This window comes from Triticum aestivum, chromosome 4B (genome assembly GCF_018294505.1).
Source record: "Triticum aestivum cultivar Chinese Spring chromosome 4B, IWGSC CS RefSeq v2.1, whole genome shotgun sequence".
In the NCBI taxonomy this organism is placed as follows: Eukaryota; Viridiplantae; Streptophyta; class Magnoliopsida; order Poales; family Poaceae; genus Triticum; species Triticum aestivum.
The window spans coordinates 363,602,595-363,620,918 of record NC_057804.1 but is presented as its reverse complement, the minus strand read 5'-3'; the positions used below and the strand labels follow the sequence as shown (position 1 = coordinate 363,620,918).

At 48.0% G+C, this 18,324-nt stretch overlaps 1 protein-coding gene across 1 annotated transcript; it reads right to left on the bottom strand.

Moving 5' to 3' along the window:
* Positions 1 to 16,246: 16,246 nt before the first annotated feature.
* LOC123094833 (E3 ubiquitin-protein ligase EL5-like) lies at positions 16,247 to 17,196 on the bottom strand. Its single transcript, XM_044516718.1, has one exon. It carries the CDS (start codon positions 17,147 to 17,149, stop codon positions 16,661 to 16,663), a length of 489 nt encoding a protein of 162 aa, XP_044372653.1. The 5' UTR covers positions 17,150 to 17,196; the 3' UTR covers positions 16,247 to 16,660.
* Positions 17,197 to 18,324: the final 1,128 nt, after the last annotated feature.

Genomic DNA, 18,324 nt, shown 5'->3' with positions numbered 1-18,324 from the left:
ATGTGGCTCAGATCCCTCTTGGCTGGTGTTGCAGGGTTGGAACGGTTCTAGCTGCTGCTTCCTCCATTCACATTGCCATTCTTTGGGCCATTGTGGTTATGCGAACTTGCTCCATTGTGCGTATGTCCTCCATGGTTATGGCCTCCATGATTGTGGATATATCCTCCCGAGTACGGGGAATAGCGGGGCTTCCACTGAGCTCCTGAAGTGTACCTCCCCTGTCCATACTTCCTCTTGCGATTATCAATCTGTTGCTATTTGCCTTCAATCATGAGGGCCATGTCTACCAACTACTGGTAGTTGCTGAAAGTTGCCACCATCAACTGCATGCTCAACTCATCGTTGAGTCCCTCAAGAAACTTCTCCTGCTTAGCGGCATCCGTGGCTACATCATCTGGGGCATAGCGTGCTAACTTGCTAAACTCATACACATACTGGCCCACTGTATGCCCTCCTTGGCGCAAGTTGCAAAAATCATGCTTCTTCATGCTCATAGCTCCTGCTGAAACGTGGGCGGTGCGGAAAGCCTGCTGAAACTGATCCCATGTAACTGTATCAATGGGGTAAGTGGCGGTGAAATTCTCCCACCAAGATACTGCGGGTCCATCAAGCTGATATGCAGCAAAGCGCACTCTCTCCGCATCTGTGCATCCTACAGTGATCAACTCTCTTCCAATCTTGCGGAGCCAATCATCTGCAACAATCGGCTCGGTGCTACTAGAGAACACTGGAGGATTCAACCTTAGAAAGCGGGCCAGGTGGTCAACAGCGGGTGGTGGCGGTGGGTTGTTATTGTTGTTGTTGTCTTGGTTCTGGATCTGAACTAGTATCTGCATCAAGGCATTCTGTTGCTGGATCAACTGAGTGAGCTCCGGTGGGAATACAAATCCATTGTCACATCTCGGAGGCATCTGATGGGTTAGAAGGGGTGATAAAATAGAGTAGAAATGAGGTCTAAGAGAGATTCACTACCCATATGCTCATGAGACAAACACAATCAATTTCACTTCATCCAATAGCAAACAAGATTCACACAAACGATCTAACCTATGATTACAAACTCGATCATTGCTAACTAATTGGAGGAATACTACTAGTTACATGGTGGTCATCTAGAAACTTTCATCAGAGGAAGACTCCATAATATCTGCTCCACCTTCATCAACGTAGTCGTCTTCACTGTCATCGCTTGCATCACTATCTGTGTCGGTGTCGTCTAGGATGATGTAGTCCTCCGAACAGATCTCCTTTGCTGGTTCTCACTTGTGATTCTCCACTGGTAGTCCTAGCTTCCTCTTCAGGTCTTCTTGCTTCTCTAGTAGTATGGCAATCTCTTCCTCATATCCATCGCGTGTAGACTTGAGTTCCTCTTCTAGATCGTTGTTTCTCTTCATCAGCTTCTTGATCTTCTTCATGTGGATAATTTGTTGGTTCTCTTGTCGACGAATATGATCTCCCATCTCTTGAATGTAGGCTCCAATTGATCCATACCTCCTGGTAAAAATCATCTCCCATTCTTCATCTCGACGGCCACATATTTGATAAATGGTGTTCTCCAGCTCCTTGTGATATACCTCACATATACGTCCAAAGGTGATAAGGGCTGCCATGCTCTTTCCTAAACTCTAGCTTGGTGCATCCATGTAGAAATCAGTAGGCTCCGTTCTTGGCGCAAATGTCCTCCCAAGTACCCAGACTTTGATCTTCCATCGCTACTCTTCCGGTACAGTTATAGAGAAAGTCCCCGTGAAGCTTTGGTAGTCCGATGTTCAAGTACTTAGTGACTTCCTTCAAGTTTCGTCCGAAAGGGGTGTCGTCATCCGGCTGAGTGAACTTGTTCCTGGGATCCGCCATCTATAGAGTAGAAATAGAGGAGAATTAGAAATGAGCAGAGAAGAGAAATCATGTGGCTTATTCTAGTGGTCGCGTCCTACAGTCAGCGTGTGCTCTGATACCATCTTGTAGTGATCACGATCCAAATGGACCAAAGTCTCTGTGCATCAGTGTCATCCCTGGATCGGTAATGCTGACACACACAGTACTCAAGGATTTATAACAGAGTTCAATCACACACTTATTACATCGAGTCCTCATAAAGAGTATGATTACACAAAATATCATGGCTGAAGGCCATCTAAACTAAATAACTGCAGAAGCTTCGAGGGTAAATGAGTCCATTAACTCTAACGGCAAAGCTGAGTGCAAAACAACGACCTATCGCACCTTATTCGTTGTCTGAGTAGTCTACAACATGAGACGTTGCAGCCGTGTAGCTCAGCACATTGAATATGCTGGCAGAGTTACACCGTAAAGCAATGAAATGCAAATACTATATCTACAAGCAATATTTGGCTGGTGGAGGCTCTAAGTTTAATTTTTGCATAAAGCTGATTTTTCCCTACAACAAAGGAATAAATTTATTTAACTACTCCCAAGTTGCCCAATATTTGATAAGGTAACCCCAACTCAAATCCCAATTAAAAGTATCATCATTTAACCCAATAAATTCATTAAGGAGTGATGAGATCAAATCAATAATTCAAGTACCAGATACTCAAGATGTCCATAACCGGGGACACGGCTAACCATGATTAGTTTATACACTCTGCAGAGGTTTGTGCACTTTTCCCCACAAGACTCGACCGCATCCGTGATCGGATGATCGAGACGTAGTCTTTCTTAAGCACTTACTCTCTACTCCGGGCGGACCGGTACACCTACTTTCTCCTACATCTGCTAGTCCACCTCTTCAAGAGCTCACGCAACTTACTCAACTATGCCAGAATCCATAATGGCTTTTGGCTGCACATGTTAGTTTCTAGCATGAATAGTCTTATGATCCCTTTGAGTACTCCGGGATTTCCTTAAATAGGCAACACTGGGTCCCCAGATGCCTCAACCAATCCACCCAGATGTATATTACAGTTTCCACCTTAATGTTATCCATGATTAAATAACTCTCAAACTTCCATGTGTAAATCACGATCCAATCCCCGTCTACGAGCATGGCTAGCAATAAATAAGTATAATGTATAGTCTCGGGGTGATCAAAAGGTATTAGGTTCCTACCTCAAGCACTACAACCAAACCACATGTTCCCAATCCTATGCATGCAATTGTTTGACGGGGTAATACTAATGCATAGTAAAACTGGGTATAGAAGAGTATGATCAAAGTGTAACTTGCCTTGCTGGAGATCTGCAAACTCTAGAGATTCGTACTAACAAGCTTCGCACCCCGGGTAATCTAGCGTAGACAAACAGTAGCATACATAAGAAATCGCTCAAACGAAACAACGAGAAAACCGAGAAAAGATTCAAATCAAACACGAAGCAAGCAACGTCTTAGACTAACAAAAAGTAAAACCTAACAACATTTTTATCATGTGAATTAGATCTTAACAGTAGGTACAAGTGATTAGCTACGATTTGCAAAAAGAAACAACTCAAACAGAGAAATGAAACTCAAAATACGAACAAAACAAGATCGTTTACTAATCCGAACTAAACTCAAATTTTACAGTGTCAAAATCATGTTCAAGTTGGTTAACTGGAAAGAACAGAATGATACGAAGATTTAGGCACTGGTTTTATCTAATTTGGATAAACGAGTAAAAATTTATGCTAGTTTTAAGATCAGGAGTTAAAATGCGAGAAAACTATTCGTGGATAAGTCCTTGACCGAAAATAAACTAAAAAAAAATACTACAACGCGAACATTCATTAACATAACTAATCTAACAAAAATCGTTCGTTAAAACAAACGATCGAACGAGCGTTTAATAACTAAAAGAACGAAAACCGATCTATTCTAAAAAAAGAGAAAACCTAAAAAAACATGACGGTTCGGGGTTATACCGGGCGGCGAAGGCGTGCGGCGGCGAAGGCGGCTGCTGCTGCGGGAGGCGGGCAAGGCGAGGTGGGGTGGAGGCGGCGGGGTGGCGGCGTATTAAAGGCCCGCGGGGTGCCTTGGGCGAGGGGCGACGAGGTCGACCCGGACTCTAAGGAGTACGACTCCCGTGCGCGGCACGGCGAAGGTGGCGGCGAAGGCGGCCTGCTGGGCCGGCTGGGCTTCGGCCTAGTCGGTCCAAACTTTTTTAAAAATAATTTCACCGCGAAGAAAAAAATCCTAAAAAAATATAAAAAATTCTAAAAATTTCAGAAACAATTTTCACCGTCCAAACCTAATATTTAGGACAAGATGAACATTTTTCTGGACTAAGATGCAGTTTTCAAAAATGCATTTTTTTCCTAACTCAAATAAAATAGCAAAATAAATGCAAATAAAATAGTAATTTGATTTTAAAATTCTTTCTCCAATATTTCACTGATGTTGAAGAAGTCATATTATCTTCTCTCATATATTTTTAATATTAGAAATAATTGGAGAGAAAATAATTAAATCAACTTGATCCTCTTTTCAAATTTGAAAATAAATTCAAATATGAATTTTGTGAAACCTCCACCTCTCTCCTTGGTTCCTTGAGTTGCTTAAGATTTCTAGGATCTTAACAAAATGCAAGAATAAATATGATATGCTCTATGTATAACATCCAAATTGAAAATTGGGATGTTACAACTACTCCCTCCTTATTGTGGTGGCCGACAGGATGATGAAGATGGCCACCGGTGATGATTCCCCCCTCCGGCAGGATGCCGGAACGGGGTCCCGATTGGTTTTCGGCGGCTACAGAGGCTTGGGGTGGCGGAACTTCCAATCTAGGGTCTCCCCGAGGGTTTTCAGAATATTTGGGAATTTATTGGGCGAAGAAGGGGTACGGGAGGCCACCGAGGTGGGCACAACCCACCAGGGCGCCTCTGGGGGCCCAAGCGCGCCCTGGTGGGTTATGCCCCCCTCGGGACACCCCCCAGGTGCTGCTCCGGCCCATTGGTGGTCTTTTGGTCCATAAAAATCCACAAAAAGTTTCGCGGTGTTTGGAGAACTTTGATTTCTGCACAAAAAACAAAACCACGGTACTTCTACTGAAAACAGCGTCAGTCCGGGTTAGTTCCATGCAAATCATACCAAAACCATATAAAATTATTGTAAACATGGCATGAATACTTCATAAATTATAGATACGTTGGAGACGTATCAGTGGCCCAATCCTTTTTGTAGCAAAGGACAAGTTTGGATGAACTCTTATATAATGCAAATTACTCCCGAGGACACATTGGAATTATTGTTAAGCTAGTTTTCATCATGCTCATATGATTCGTGTTCGTTACTTTGATAATTTGATATGTGGGTGGACGGGTGGTTGGGTGTTGGCCTTTCTTGGACAAGCCTCCCACTTATGATTAACCCCTCTCACAAGCATCCGCAATTACGAAAGAAGAATTAAGATAAATCTAATCATAGCATGAAACATATGGATCCAAATCAGCCCCTTACGAAGCAATGCATAAACTAGTGTTTAAGCTTCTATCACTCTAGCAACCCATCATTTACTTATTACTTTCCAATGCCTTCTCCTAGGCTCAAATGATGGTGAAGTGTCATGTAGTCGACGTTCACATAACACCACTAGAGGAGAGACAACATACATCTCATCAAAATATCGAACGAATACCAAATTCACATGATTACTTATAACAAGACTTCTCCCATGTCCTCAGGAACAAACGTAACTACTCACAAAGCATATTCATGTCCATAATCAGAGGAGTAATAATTATCTAAGGATCTGAAAATATAATCTTCCACCGAATAAACCAACTAGCATCAACTACAAGGAGTAATCAACACTACTAGCAACCCACAGGTACCAATCTGAGGTTTTGAGACAAAGATCGGATACAAGAGATGAACTAGGGTTTGAGAGGAGATGGTGTTGGTGAAGATGTTGATGGAGATTGACCCCCTCTCGATGATAGGATCGTTGGTGATGACGATGGCGATGATTTCCCCTCTGGGAGGGAAGTTCCTCCGGCACAACAGCTCCGCTGGAGCCCTAGATTGGTTCTGTCCAGGTCCCGCCTTGAGACGGCAATGCTTTGTCCTGAAAGCTTCCTTATGATTTTTTTCCAGGTAAAAACATACCATATAGCAGAAGATGGGCACCGATGGCCTGATAGGGGGCCCACAAGGCAGGGGGCGCCCCCCACCCTTATGGATGGCTGGTGGCCTCCCTCTGGTGCTTTCTTCGCCCAATATTTTTTTATACTCCAAAATAATTCTCCATGCAGTTTCAGGACTTTTGGAGTTGTGCAGAATAGGTCTCTAATATTTGCTCATTTTCCAGTCCAGAATTCCAGCTACCGGTAATCTCCCTCTTCATGTAAACCTTGTAAAATAAGAGAGAAAAGGCATAAGTATTGTAATACAATGTGTAATGACAACCCATAATGCAATAAATATCAATATAAAAGCATGATGCAAAATGGATGTATTAGCCCACAGTTGTCCTAGTACCAATTTCCCACTTTCATTCGGCCTTATTTGTAGATAGAAGGTCCAAATAGAAAATCAAGCCAGACTACTTACGTTAATGTGCCTTCTCTCTACAGCTGAGCATGCGTGTGTCCACGACTTCACGAGGCGCCGCCTACCTACTTTGATGAGGGGACGAGCCGCTGATAAATGGCGATCGCTCACCACGAGTCTGTTGTGTGTCTGGACGTCGCTGCTTGTTTCTTACGGCAGCAGCCTCATCTCTCCATCCCCCAATATTTTCCAAGGTAAGCCGTTACCATATGCCCGGAATCAAAATTAATGAACCAAAAACTAACTAGGGTTTGTTCAGTCACAAGGAGATTGAGGAGGATTGAGATGGATTTTGACTTGTAGGGGGTTTAATCCCTCTCAATCCCCTTCAAATCTCAAGGAACCGAACAATGCCTTAAGGTTATTTCTTTTTTGAAACATCGTTGGTTCTTTTGATGTTATCCTAGCACTAGTAGTACAACAATGCTACTCGAGTAGGCTTTATTTTAATCAAAACTAATAGGATTAACACACTACCTATAATCTAGTACTAATTCTTCTTTGTGTACTCTCATGCTACACTACTAGCATACTTCATTCCAAGAATGATTCAATGAATTTTTCTTTTGTTAGTATATTTAGTCGATTTAAAATTTTTGTTTCAAGAAATACTAGATGGATGATGCAAATTTTGGGCCCCATTTTATATTTCGCACTGGGGCCCCGAATTCCTGGAGAAGGCCCTGAGGAGAGGATAAGGGACGTCTAGGCCCATATCGCGGCGGAAATGGGCGGCAGAGGCGGCTGATGCGGCGATGCGGGCGGCCGCACGGGAGGAAGCCATCTGCGCCCGCATTATGAAGAAACGGCAGCGGAGGAACACTCACGCCCTCGCCCAAGAGTAGAATCGGGTGGTCCGTTCCATGGCTGGACTGCCACCGAAGGAGAAGACGAACAGTGGCGGCGAGGACAACTCCGGCGACGAGCAAAACCGGCTCGATCCTTGCGTCTTCGACTAGTACTTCCGCGAGAAGGATGGCAAGGGCGCCAGAAAGGGCAAGGGCAGCCGTAGATGAACTCCACAATAGCCAAACATGGCAAATTTTGGTAGTCCGATGGCATGTTTAGTTAGTACTAATGGAGTAGTCGGGCGATGTGTGTACATCGACGTAGTTGCATGGATTTGTATGTATTTGAGATATGATAACTAAGGTGTTCGAATGTGGATTACATTATTTGAAGGGTGCCCGGTCAGTGCCCACAGACGCGCCTGGGCACGACTGCGGGCGTTTGAGGGGCCGGATTTGCCAAGTTCGGCTGTAAATGCTCTAATGATCCTAATTCTATATTATCTACTAGTTTGTGTTATCGATGTTGATGTTTTGTGTTTAAACGTGAGTAATTGTAGACATATTTGACTTTTAAAAAATAAAAGAGCAATGCTAGATCTACATGCCATTTGGAGAAATATGATTGAAGATAAGGGTGGGACAACTCCACGGCCTGAAATTCGCGCCGGGGGTGGGGGCATTTTATTGTCAGACAACCAGTGGGAGTAACATAGGTGATAACGTCACACATCTTTAGATAAAATAGATGATGTGACGAGTAATTAATGAGAAAAGAGAGGCATGTGGTAACATAACTAGTTACTGTAACATCACACAAACCAAGACAAGATGAGCCTACAATCTAATAAATGAAGACACCACATATATGTTACTCTACTCCACTATAGAGATAGTAACATATGCATGTTACTAGTCTAAGTTACTACCCATTGTAACTAGTCTCAGGAAGTTTACGTACCTCTTCGTAGATGTATAAAATTTCTTTGAAATAAAATATATATTATATTTTGGAACAGAGAAAGTATTTGACGTGTGGAGAAGGGCATGAACCCTGAATCTTTCTTTTTAGAATCTGAACCCTGAATGTCGAACATGAGCTTGTAGGTACACATCAATAAGGAAGTAGTATAGCAAACAGTTTCAGTGACAAAAAACTCGTACCACAATCTGCTATCTCATAAAAAAGTTGAATGACAGTTTCTGTGAGAAGCAGATTCTGTGGGAAGTTTTTCAGAATTTTAATTTTATAAAATCTTGCACGAAAAGAACTGGCCCTTCATGTATTGGGAGTTCATGTGTTGGGATGGGCCTGAACCCTGAATGTCTTTCTTTCTTTTTGAGAGTCTGCACCCTGAATGTCGAGCATGTGCTTGTGGATACACGTCAATAGGGAAGTGGTATAGCGAACTAGTAGGCCGCTCGGAGTTGGGTAGGCCGCCGCTAGGAGGGGCACGGCAGCCGGCTGCTCCTCGTCGTCGCGGCGGGAGCCCATTGCCAGCCGGATCCACGACATGCGTATCTAGATCTCGATCTAGTGTGCTGCTGCAACGTGATCTGGTCGAGGATCTGTGAGGGGATGAGCGGGCGGTGTGCCAGGGGGGCGACGGGAGGGGCTGCCGCGCGCGTGCCACCGCTCCTCTCCGGCAAGGGCCGTCGGGTTGGTGGCAGGTTTTGGGCCTTCGCGGACGCCGACGAGGAGGAGGCGGATGGTGATGCGGACGGTGCTCCGCCGTCGCCGCCGACGCCGACTCCTTCCGACTACGTCAACGACTGGTTCAACGCGGGCTACACGGAGGAGGAGGTCGCTTCTTCCATCGATGAGGTCCTGCCACCCCATGATCCGTCGAGGATCGGGCTGCGCACGGACGACAAAAGGGAGATGGTTCGTCGCCTAGTTCATCGGAGACTATCGTCGGCGGCGGTCAAGACTTGGAAGGGTCCTCTACCAAAGGTTAGTTTGCCAAATCTTACTGTTTTCGATCTAGTTCGGCCGGAGTCGTGGATCACTGTGAAACGCAAGAAGAAGGGGTGTCGGACGACGGCCAGATCGTCGCCGGCGGTGCGGGCGTCAGTTTTGCCAAACGATCCCGGACTCGGGATCGTGGCGGATCGTACGCGCCATTTGAATTTTCTCGTTGGCCGTGAGGAGCTCACCGAGGAAGACGTTGGGCTTTGTCTGGACGGGCCGAGGTTAGCTGGGTATGAAGCCCAGACTAACCTGACGCCGTGCCAGCTCGGGCTGGGCACTGATCGGGACGACGGGGTCGAGCGGATCGGGCCAGTCTCGCCTGGGTATGTGGCCCAGGAGGAAACGGTGTTGATCGAGGATCGGGGCGACGTGACGTTTTGTTCGTCGTTTCGTTTTGTGCCGTCTCCTAGGGTTCTGAGGCGCCAGAGTCCTAACCTGCGATCGGCCGGGGACGGACGCGCGCGTCGCATTCCTCTGTGCCGCCGGGCAAGAAGCCGGGGGCCAGTCGTGCGCAAGTTGCGCCGCCGCTGGCCGCCGTGGCTGGCCGTGGCGCTGTGCCTGGTGCTGCTTCAGGTGGTGGAGCTCCGCCGCTGCTACCTGCGGGTAGCGGCCGAGGGGTGGCGCTGCCGGTCGCCCAGGGGTCGGGCCGTGGGACGCTGCTACCGCAGGTGGTGCCTGCTGGCCGTGGCTCGGCGGGAGTGGCTTCGGGACGGGGTGTTGTCTCGGGTTCGAGACCGCCAGTCATTGGTGCTGCGGGGCCAAGGCCTCCGGCGCCGGTGGCGTCCGGGATGATCCCGGCGGGCCGTGGTGGCGCGACGCCACGGCTGACTGCGCCTGGGTCGTTTAACATGCAGCACCCGAAGCCGGCCCCTCCGCCTCACGTCGTCGCGAAGCCACAACAAAACAGAGTCGGGCCGGTGCAGAAGCAACCTCCGCCGCCTCCGGCTTCTGCTGTGCCCAAGGGGCAGTGGGATGATGATGGGTTCGATGCGTACGGGGCTGGTAAGCACTGTGGATCCTTGTCGACGGGCAGTGGACGGGGCTACGCTTGGCAGAGCGATGGCACGACGGAGCGTCCCTTCATGGGGCCACCAGGAGGTTTTGTTGAGGGGGCGTCTGGCCCGGGCTTCAAGCAGTGGGGTGGTTTTCACGGTCATCGTGGTGGCCGTGGGGGGCGAGGTGGCCGGTATCGTCCTCGACTGCCACCACCGCCTGTGGTTGACCAGATGGTGGTCGACGAGTCTGTTGAGGAGCAAGTTCTGTCAGGACAAGCTATGGAGGTGGTCTCCGCGCTTGCCTCGACTGAGATTCCAGGATCGGAGTCGACTGCGATTGCTGAGGTAACTGGCAGGTCTGACTCTGAGCGGGCGGCCAAGTGGGCGCGTAAGAAAGAATATATGTTGTGTTATAGATGTGGTGGAAAGGGTCACTTTATTGCTGAATGTGTTGCTGAGCTTTGTGGCACGTGTGGAAAATCAGCTCATGACTCGGGGGACTGTCCGTTTTTGAGAGATCAGGCACCAGCACTCATGATGTATGGAGTATATTGTGCCGAGCTTACTTTCTTTGAATCTCCAACGAAGATGGAGGTTCCTGACGAGACTTTGAGCTTAACGACTGGGTTAGTCAAAGTTGCCAGAGGAGATGTCTCGGAGGCACAGATTGTTCAGAGGCTCAAAGAGTTAGCTCCCGGGGAGGTCCAGTGGGAGCTTGTTAACATCGAGGACAAACTGTTTCGGGTTGAGTTTCCGTCAGTTGAGGATCTTCAGAGACTTCTGAGCTTCGGAATGTGCAAGGTGCTGGGTACTGATGGGGTGCTTGAGTTTCACGAGTGGAAGAGGATTGAGCCTACGGGCAAGCCGCTGACTCAGGTTTGGTTGCGGTTCTCTAGGGGCCCCTCCAAGCCGATGCAGGATGCTCGGGTGGTGGCCAGTTTGGGTATCATGGTGGGCAGACCAGAGAGAGTGGATATGGACTTCACCAGAGCCCACGGCATTGCCCGTATACTGGTTAGTGTGCTGAACATCGAGTACGTGCCTGAGGTGGTTAAGTGGGCATATCGCGGCCACATCTATAACCTTGTCATTGAGTTTGAGGATGAGAGTCTGTTCGCTGAGGTGGCCAGCGGGACGGATACTGATATGCACGAGGGTGATGATGGCTCGGCTCTAAAGGAAGCACCAGCAGCTGACAGTGGACGAGAGTTGTCCACTGTGCCGGGTGCTGACTCTCAGTCGTCTGCCGATGGTACGGCACCATCTTCTACGGTGCCTACGACTACTCTCAGATTCGGGTCTTTCAAGCCGGCATCTGCGCCTCCGAGACTTTGGAGTGATCGCGTGGAGTCTGAGGAGGCGTTTGAGCTTACGCTGCCGGTGCTGGAGTCTGAGGAGTCTGTGGTTCCTATGATTGGTGCTTCACCGATTTCGGTCAGGGATGAGGCGGCGGAGACTGCACTCGCTGGCGGGGGTCCGGAGATGGTGATTTCAGACTCCTCCGCTGCGGTCGTGGTCTCTCAGGTTCAGCAGGCGGTGCCTTCGGTTGATGGGGGCGTGGGGCAGGAGGCCTCCATGCTACCATCGGGGCTTCCAGAGGACGGGCTCCACACGGTGCTGCTTCACTCATCGGGAGGGGATCCCTACTCCCCTTCTGCCGGGCCGGTTGCTTGCGCCGGTGTTGCTTTCTGGAGAGGGCTCGGGGCAGGTGGCCTCGGGGCTCTCTACTCCGGGGGCGCCTAGGGAGGCTTGCGGGCCTTCTATGCCGGTGACGCTGGCTGGTCGTTGGGCCGGGATGGATGGGGAGCTCGGGCAGGAGGCCCTGGTTCCACCTTCCCCCGTTTTGGAGTTCTCCTCTATAGCAACTCGGGAGGAGGTGATTGCATTCGGGGGTATTCCGGATCCAGTCTCTGAGGGGCGATGGTTGAGTAGCTGTCTCCAGGACCATCCGGAAGTGGACGACATACAGCAGTGGTGCGCTATGAGGGCGGCCAAGCTTCGTGACGTGGAGGTCACTATTGGTATGTCGGTCAATACCTCTAATTCAATTTTGCATTTTTCTAATGATGAGATTATCAATAATGCAAATCAGCTAGGAATTTCACTAGGTAGTAATGATAGTGAAATCTCAACCTCGGTTAATGATATGCTGGATTTAGAGGCCGAACGGGCGCTTGAGATGATTCGTAACTTAGCTGCAGTCAAATCCATGAATGATTCAGATATCGACGCTTTAGGGGTCAGGGCGCTCGATAATCTTTGTGCGGATCTGGCTCAACCGTCTCCTGAGCCTGAGGAGGAGGATGAGCGAGTAGACATTGTGGATTTGCATACCTCTGAGACTGGTTGTGAGGACCAGCTGGAGAGTTTCATTGCTCCTAAACGCAAATGGAAGCGGAAGATTTACCCGGTTTCCGCAGTGCGGAGGAGTGCTCGGATTCGGATGGCGAAAAAATTCCACGATGAGATATGAAAGGAATCTTTTGGAATAGCAGAGGTCTGAAAGACTTGGCTAAAAGAAGGTTTCTTGCTGAGGCTTCTATTGAGCATAAGTTGGACTTTATTGCTTTGTCGGAAACGGGTAGAGCCAACTTCTCGCCACAATTTCTTAATACTCTTCGGGGGGTATTGATTTTGATTGGCATTGTCTACCTCCGCGAGGAAGATCGGGTGGGATTTTACTCGGAGTTAGATGCGATTCGTTAGAAGTCCGAAGCGTGGTCATGGGAGATTTTGCTGTTAAGTTTAGGGTGAGGTCGAAGGCAGATGGGTTTAACTGGGCTTTGGTAGCGGTATATGGTGCCGCTCAGCCCGAGCTCAAACCGGATTTCTTGGCTGATCTGGTTAGGATTTGTGGTTCTGAACAACTTACCTATCCTGGTGGGGGGTGATTTTAATATCATCAGGAGGAGTGATGAGAAGAATAATGACAATTTTGACGGCCGATGGTCGTTCATGTTTAATACAATCATTGAAAGCCTTGACCTGCGTGAGATAGAGCTTTCGGGCCGAAAGTTTACCTGGGCTAACGCCTTGCCAAATCCGACGTTTGAGAAGCTGGATCGAGTCCTGGCTAGCGTCGAGTGGGAGCAGAAATTCCCATATGTTACAGTCCAGGCGCTTACTCGTGGTATTTCTGATCACACGCCTTTATTTCTTGATTCTGGGGAGGCCACCCACTTGGGAAATAAAAATGTTTTTTCGTTCGAGCTTGCTTGGTTTGAGAGAGAAGGTTTCTTGGATCTCGTAGCCAGAGAATGGGCTAAGGATGCAGGAGGTCGGTCTGCGCTCGAACGCTGGCAGAATAAAATTAGGCATTTGAGAAGCTTCCTACGTGGGTGGGCTAAGCATCTCAGTGGGATTTATAAGGTTGAAAAGGAACAGCTCCTTGCGCTTATTCAGTCCCTTGATGTAAAGGCCGAAACCATGATCCTGCCAGCCTCGGAGCTTCATGCCAAGCTTGATGCGGAAATGAGGCTGAAAGAGCTCCTTCGCGAGGAAGAACTAAAGTGGGCGCTTCGGGCTAAGGTCAGTAGAGTCGTTCAGGGGGACGCGAACACTCAATTTTTTCACTTGATCGCCAATGGTAAGCATAGAAAGAAGAGGATCTTTCAGCTTGAACAAGACGAGGGAACGATTCTTGGTCAGGAAAACTTAAAGCAATATATTACTGAGTATTACAAGCAGCTGTTTGGGCCTCCAGAGGACAACTGTGTGTCGCTGGATGAGTCTAGGATTGAGGATGTGCCTCAACTTACGGCTGTTGAGAATGATATTTTAGTAGCTCCTTTCTCTGAGAAAGAGGTGTTTGAGGCCATTTCCCAGATGAAGAATAATAAGGCTCCTGGCCCGGATGGTTTCCCGGCAGAGTTCTACAAGAAGTGTTGGCACATTATTAAAGGAGATCTCTTGCCATTGTTCAATGATTTATTCTCCGGCCAGCTTCACCTTTTTCAGCTGAATTTTGAAACGATAACCTTACTTCCCAAGAAGACAGAGGCAGTGCGGATTGAGCAATTCCGGCCTATCTGTCTTCTCAATGTTAGTTTCAAAAATTTTACCAAGGTCGGGACGAATAGGCTCATACAGATTGCGCATACTATGGTGCATCCTACTCAGTCTGCTTTCATGCCGGACAGGAACATCCTTGAAGGGGTTGTGGTCTTGCATGAAACGCTCCATGAGATTCACACAAAAAAACTTAATGGCATTGTTTTCAAGGTGGATTTCGAGAAAGCGTACGACAAAGTCAAATGGCCTTTCCTTCAACAAGCACTACGCATGAAGGGTTTCGATGAAGTTTGGAGACGACAAGTCGAATCCTTCACGCAAAAAGGGAGTGTTGGAAGTAAAGTGAATGACAATATCGGTCATTATTTCCAGACACATAAGGGCCTGAGACAAGGTGATCCAATGTCTCCTGTCTTGTTCAACATCGTTGTTGACATGTTGGCAATCCTAATAGGTAGGGCAAAGGAGGCCGGCCAGGTAGGTGGCTTGGTGCCTCATCTAGTTGATGGTGGTGTGTCCATTCTACAGTACACGGATGATACGATCATCTTTATGGAGCATGACTTGGCCAAAGCGAGAAATATGAAGCTGGTATTGTGCCTGTTTGAGCAATTGACCGGTCTGAAGATTAACTTCCATAAAAGTGAGTTGTTCTGTTTTGGTAGAGCCAAAGAGGAACAAGATGCATATAAGCAATTGTTTGGGTGTGAATTGGGAGCACTCCCGTTCAATTACCTAGGTATCCCCATTCACCATCGTAAGCTGACTAACAGTGAATGGAAGTGTATCGAGGATCGGTTTGAGAAGAAACTGAGTTGCTGGAAGGGCAAACTCATGTCGTATGGAGGCCGGTTGATTCTTATTAATTCGGTGCTCACGAGTCTGCCTATGTTCCTTCTGTCCTTTTTTGAAGTACCAGTTGGAGTTAGGAAAAGGCTGGACTTCTATCGGTCACGTTTCTTCTGGCAAAGTGATGAACTTAAGAGAAAGTACCGTTTAGCCAAATGGGACGTCATCTGCCGACCGAAGGACCAAGGGGGTCTTGGTATTGAAAATCTTGAGGTCAAGAACAGATGTCTTCTCAGCAAGTGGCTATATAAGTTAGCAGCTGAGACTGAAGCTACTTGGGCACAGATTATGTGTAACAAGTACCTCCACTCTAAGACTTTGTCGCAGGTGACAGTCAGACCGACTGATTCGCCATTCTGGAAAGGGCTAATGAGAGTCAAAGCTACTTTCTTTAATAGAACAAAGTTTATTGTTGGTGATGGCAACAATACTCGCTTCTGGGAGGATACTTGGCTGGGGGAAGCGCCGTTGGCGCTTCAGTATCCTTCGCTTTATCGTATTGTGCAGCGTCGTGATGCTCTGATTGCAACGAGTTTGCAGTCCACTCCCCGGAATATTCAGTTTAGGAGGGTGCTTGTTGGAGACCGGTGGGAAAACTGGCTTAATCTCGTGCGTAGACTGATGGAGGTTCAGCTTACGCATCAGCCCGATAAGTTGTGTTGGAAGCTTACTAGATCTAGGGAATTCACAGTCAAGTCGATGTATATTGATGTCATCAATTCTAGTGTGATTCCTACTTCCAAACATGTTTGGAAAGTTAAGGTTTCTCTAAAAATCAAAGTGTTTATGTGGTTTGTACATAAACAAGTTATCTTAACGAAAGATAATCTGGTTAAGCGAAACTGAACAGGATCTACTAGGTGTAGTTTCTGTGATCGGGATGAAAATATCAAGCACCTCTTCTTTGATTACCCGTTGGCGAAGGTCTTATGGCGTTCGGTGCAAGTTGCCTTTAACATTCCTCCTCCGCATTCGGTCAGGTCGTTATTTGGAACGTGGCTGGTTGGGATAGAGTCCGAAACAGCTAGACAAATTCGCGTAGGAGCGTGTGCGTTGTTATGGGCAATTTGGAACTGCAGAAATGATTTAGCTTTTAACAGAACAACAACTATTCATTTTTTGCAGGTTTTATTCCAGGCTACTGCGCTAATTCGTATGTGGTCCTTACTCACTCCGACGGAGGCCAGAGAGCGTTTGGTTACTGGATCTCTTCGGTGGGAGATGATAGCGCGGGATATCTTCAACCGGTTTGGATGGCGGTCATGTAATCGGATAGGCGACTAGTTTACCTATTCATCTTTTGCCAGCCGGTTGTGACTTTTGGGCCTTATTTGCTTTTGTTGCTCTTTGTGAGCCAGCTCTTTTTGGAGCAGACCGCTAGACTCTGCTGAACTTATTTATTTATATAATTGTGGCCGTATGCATCTTTCTGATGCAGAGGCCGGGGAGTCCCCCCTTTTCAAAAAAAAAGCGAACGACATTGGTTTCATCAAAAGGTTACCATGAACAAGAAAATCACTTGTGCTTATCGATCACCGATGAGGGTCGACCTCACCGGATCAGCCGCCGTCCGCCACAAGAGCGCGGCAGAGTGGATACATAGCGTGCGAGCGGAACCACCTGTCGACACACTCGGCGTGGAAGCGGTGTCCGCACCTCGGCAGGCGCCGGCCGGTGTCGCCGTCTCTGAGCTCGCAGATGCACACCGCGCACTCCACCTTGCCGCCGTCCTCTGCCGACGCGCGGTGGACGTACACCGACAGCGACGTGAGGTCCTCCTTCCTGAGCCCTTTAGCCCGAGGCGACGCGCACGGCGAGCTCTCCCTGGAGGAGGGCGCAATGACCACCCCACCGCCGCCGGGAGCCGTGGCGCCTTCTTGAGCTCTCCCCGAGAAGAAGAGACGCCAGACGATGGCGACGAAGAAGAGCAGCACGACGACCACGTTGCCGACGATGGCGACCTTCACGACCGACCGGTTCACGTCCCACCCGGAATGCTGCGACGGAGGGGCCGCGCTCGCGTCAGACGTGAGCCATCGCCTGGCCATCAATGGCTTGGTTTATCAACGGAGACTCCGGCAGGAAGCACGGGAGTCAGGAGGTGCTTAGTTATGGGTTGGTTTGGCACGACAAGTATGACAACAACGAACATTTATTGAGTGGCGAAGGATGAAATGAAGGAGGTTGCGACAATGGAATGGACACGCGCATCGCCGACCCCACTGGAAACGACGATACTCTAGCATGCTTATTTAAAAGCCGCCGATAGCCGGCAACTTGTAGGACCTAGTAGTTGCAGCTGCTTCACTCGTGCCGTGCCGGCGCCGAGGACCTTGATCCGTCTGTACCGTGGCATCGCAACTGCAGGTCGGAGATTGTCGCCTACCCAAACTTGACGTCTCCAATATACTCTCTCCGTTCTAAAATAGATAATCTAATTTTATACTAAAACTAAAATAAAATTGAGTCGTCTATTTTAAAACGGAGGAAATTTCTGTACTCCAGACTACTAACAACGAAATTGCATAGCAACATTGCGCAGTCATCCTGGTGCCGGGTGGTGTTGCCTCATCAACCTGTATATCATATTTTTCGGCATGCTTCCCCCCGGCCAGTTTGAGCATCTCGATGACTGATCGCCATGCTTTTCTCCGGTTACTTCAACCATCCTCCGTACGAGGTGAAAGTCTCTGAGTTCAAATAGGAATAATACGTGACTTCGACTTTTTCACTACAGTGTATCTTCCTTCTGGTTATTTTCTAATGCATTGTACGCCTTCTCTGCATAAAATTTATGAATGTGGCAACTCCGTCAGTCTTAAGATGATGTGCCGGCTCAGTTTCTTGAAGTTGCTCATGGGATAGAGTCATAGAGTGTGCGTGCGTATATAGGGATGAGTGTATATGCTTATGTTTGACATCTACGTTTGTAGAGTTATTTACCCAAAACACCATAGTTGGGGCTAGGGTAACAACTTGACAGGGCACAAAAAACCACCAACTCTGCGCCCTAACCTATAACGCGGAACACTGATTTTCTGATAAGCTCACGAAAACAGTGAAACTGACAGGTTGGCCCCACTTGTCGGGCTGACATGGCAAAGACCAAAAACTTTGACCGACTGATGTGGCAAATGAGACTTGGGCTCCAAATGTCAATGACTAGAGGGTCATCTTCTTCACAACATTCTCTCTATCGGGCATTCCATCGAGCACCTTCCGT